Source organism: Chlorella variabilis (assembly GCF_000147415.1).
Source record: "Chlorella variabilis unplaced genomic scaffold CHLNCscaffold_253, whole genome shotgun sequence".
In the NCBI taxonomy this organism is placed as follows: domain Eukaryota; kingdom Viridiplantae; phylum Chlorophyta; class Trebouxiophyceae; order Chlorellales; family Chlorellaceae; genus Chlorella; species Chlorella variabilis.
In genome coordinates this window covers 1-1,082 of record NW_005434891.1, presented here as the reverse complement: position 1 = coordinate 1,082, position 1,082 = coordinate 1, and the positions used below count along the sequence as shown (strand labels likewise).

The 1,082-nt window shown below is 59.4% G+C and overlaps 1 protein-coding gene across 1 annotated transcript in view; it reads left to right on the top strand.

Moving 5' to 3' along the window:
- Positions 1-1,013, top strand: part of CHLNCDRAFT_139643 (hypothetical protein) — a gene marked incomplete at both ends in the record, with an annotated part of 2,110 nt that extends 1,097 nt beyond the window's left edge. Inside the window, 3 exons of the mRNA XM_005842588.1 lie at positions 102-180; positions 330-509; positions 621-1,013. Coding sequence (XP_005842645.1) covers positions 102-180; positions 330-509; positions 621-1,013 — 652 coding nt within the window. The remainder of the gene's footprint in view (positions 1-101; positions 181-329; positions 510-620) is intronic.
- Between the last annotated feature and the right edge of the window lie 69 nt (positions 1,014-1,082).

Below are 1,082 nucleotides of genomic sequence, written 5' to 3'. Positions count from 1 at the left end.
CAGGTCAGCTCCCCGCTGCGCAAGGCTTGGCGCCGTCGCTGCCTATCACAGATTAGCATGTGCATCCAGGACAGCTTCGCGCCGCTTCTGCAGCGTTGCAGCCAGTTGATTGCGGCCGGGGAAAACACAGACAAGGGGGTGACGGAGATCTTGGCAGAGGCAAATGACTGGGTGGATCAGGTACGCTACGGATGAGGCTGGGGGTGATGCTGTGCTGCGCCTGACACCATCCTGCGTCGTGGACTCGCCTGTTTGCCTGCTTGCCAGGTGCCTCACTGCTGCTACTTGCCTGCTCTTTCCCCTATGCGTGTTCTTGCTGCCTGGTTCAGCTGGCTCCCATCTATGACCACGTCGCGCCCTGCTTCCCGCCCAACTACCGCATCTTTGGCGTCATCTGTGCGGAGCATCACCGCCAGCTCAGCAGCATGATTGACTTTATTGGGCTGTGTGCCGAAAACCTGGCCAATGCAGACATACTGAATGCGAGCTGCAGAGGAGGAATGGGGAGAGTCTGCGTTTACTGCCTGCTCGCCTTCCCTGGATAAACTCGCCTAGTCCACCCTATTGTGCAACTTGACAATGCCCCGCTCTTGTTGTGGTTCTTGTGGCTGTGCCTGCAGGTTATGCAGTGGATTGCTGGGTACCAGGAGGCGCTTGGCGAATTTGGGGTGGAGGAGGAGGACGTGGCTTTCCCACTGAGCCCCCGTTCGGGCGTAAGCCTGCTAATCGGCAAGTATGTGGACCGCACGGTTGCCACTCTCTCTTCCTGGCTCAACAACATTGTTGAGGGTGACTTCAAATTTGAGCCCAAGGCGAGTGCGGAGGGGCGCATGTGGACTCCGGGCGCAGTCGACTTCTTCCGCATCTTGAATGAGCAGGTGGCAGTGGTGGCAGAGGTGAACCAGGGCGACATGCTGCTGCGCGTGGGCCAGGTGAGAGTGCAGGATTGGGGCCGGACAGAGGATTCGGGGCTGACTGCTGCCCGTTTGGGCAGGGCGGAGAGTCCAACCTGATGTGCTCGTACCCTCCCCCTGAGCCTCGCACAGTTGCTTCTGACGATGCTCTCAACTCCAACCATGGCC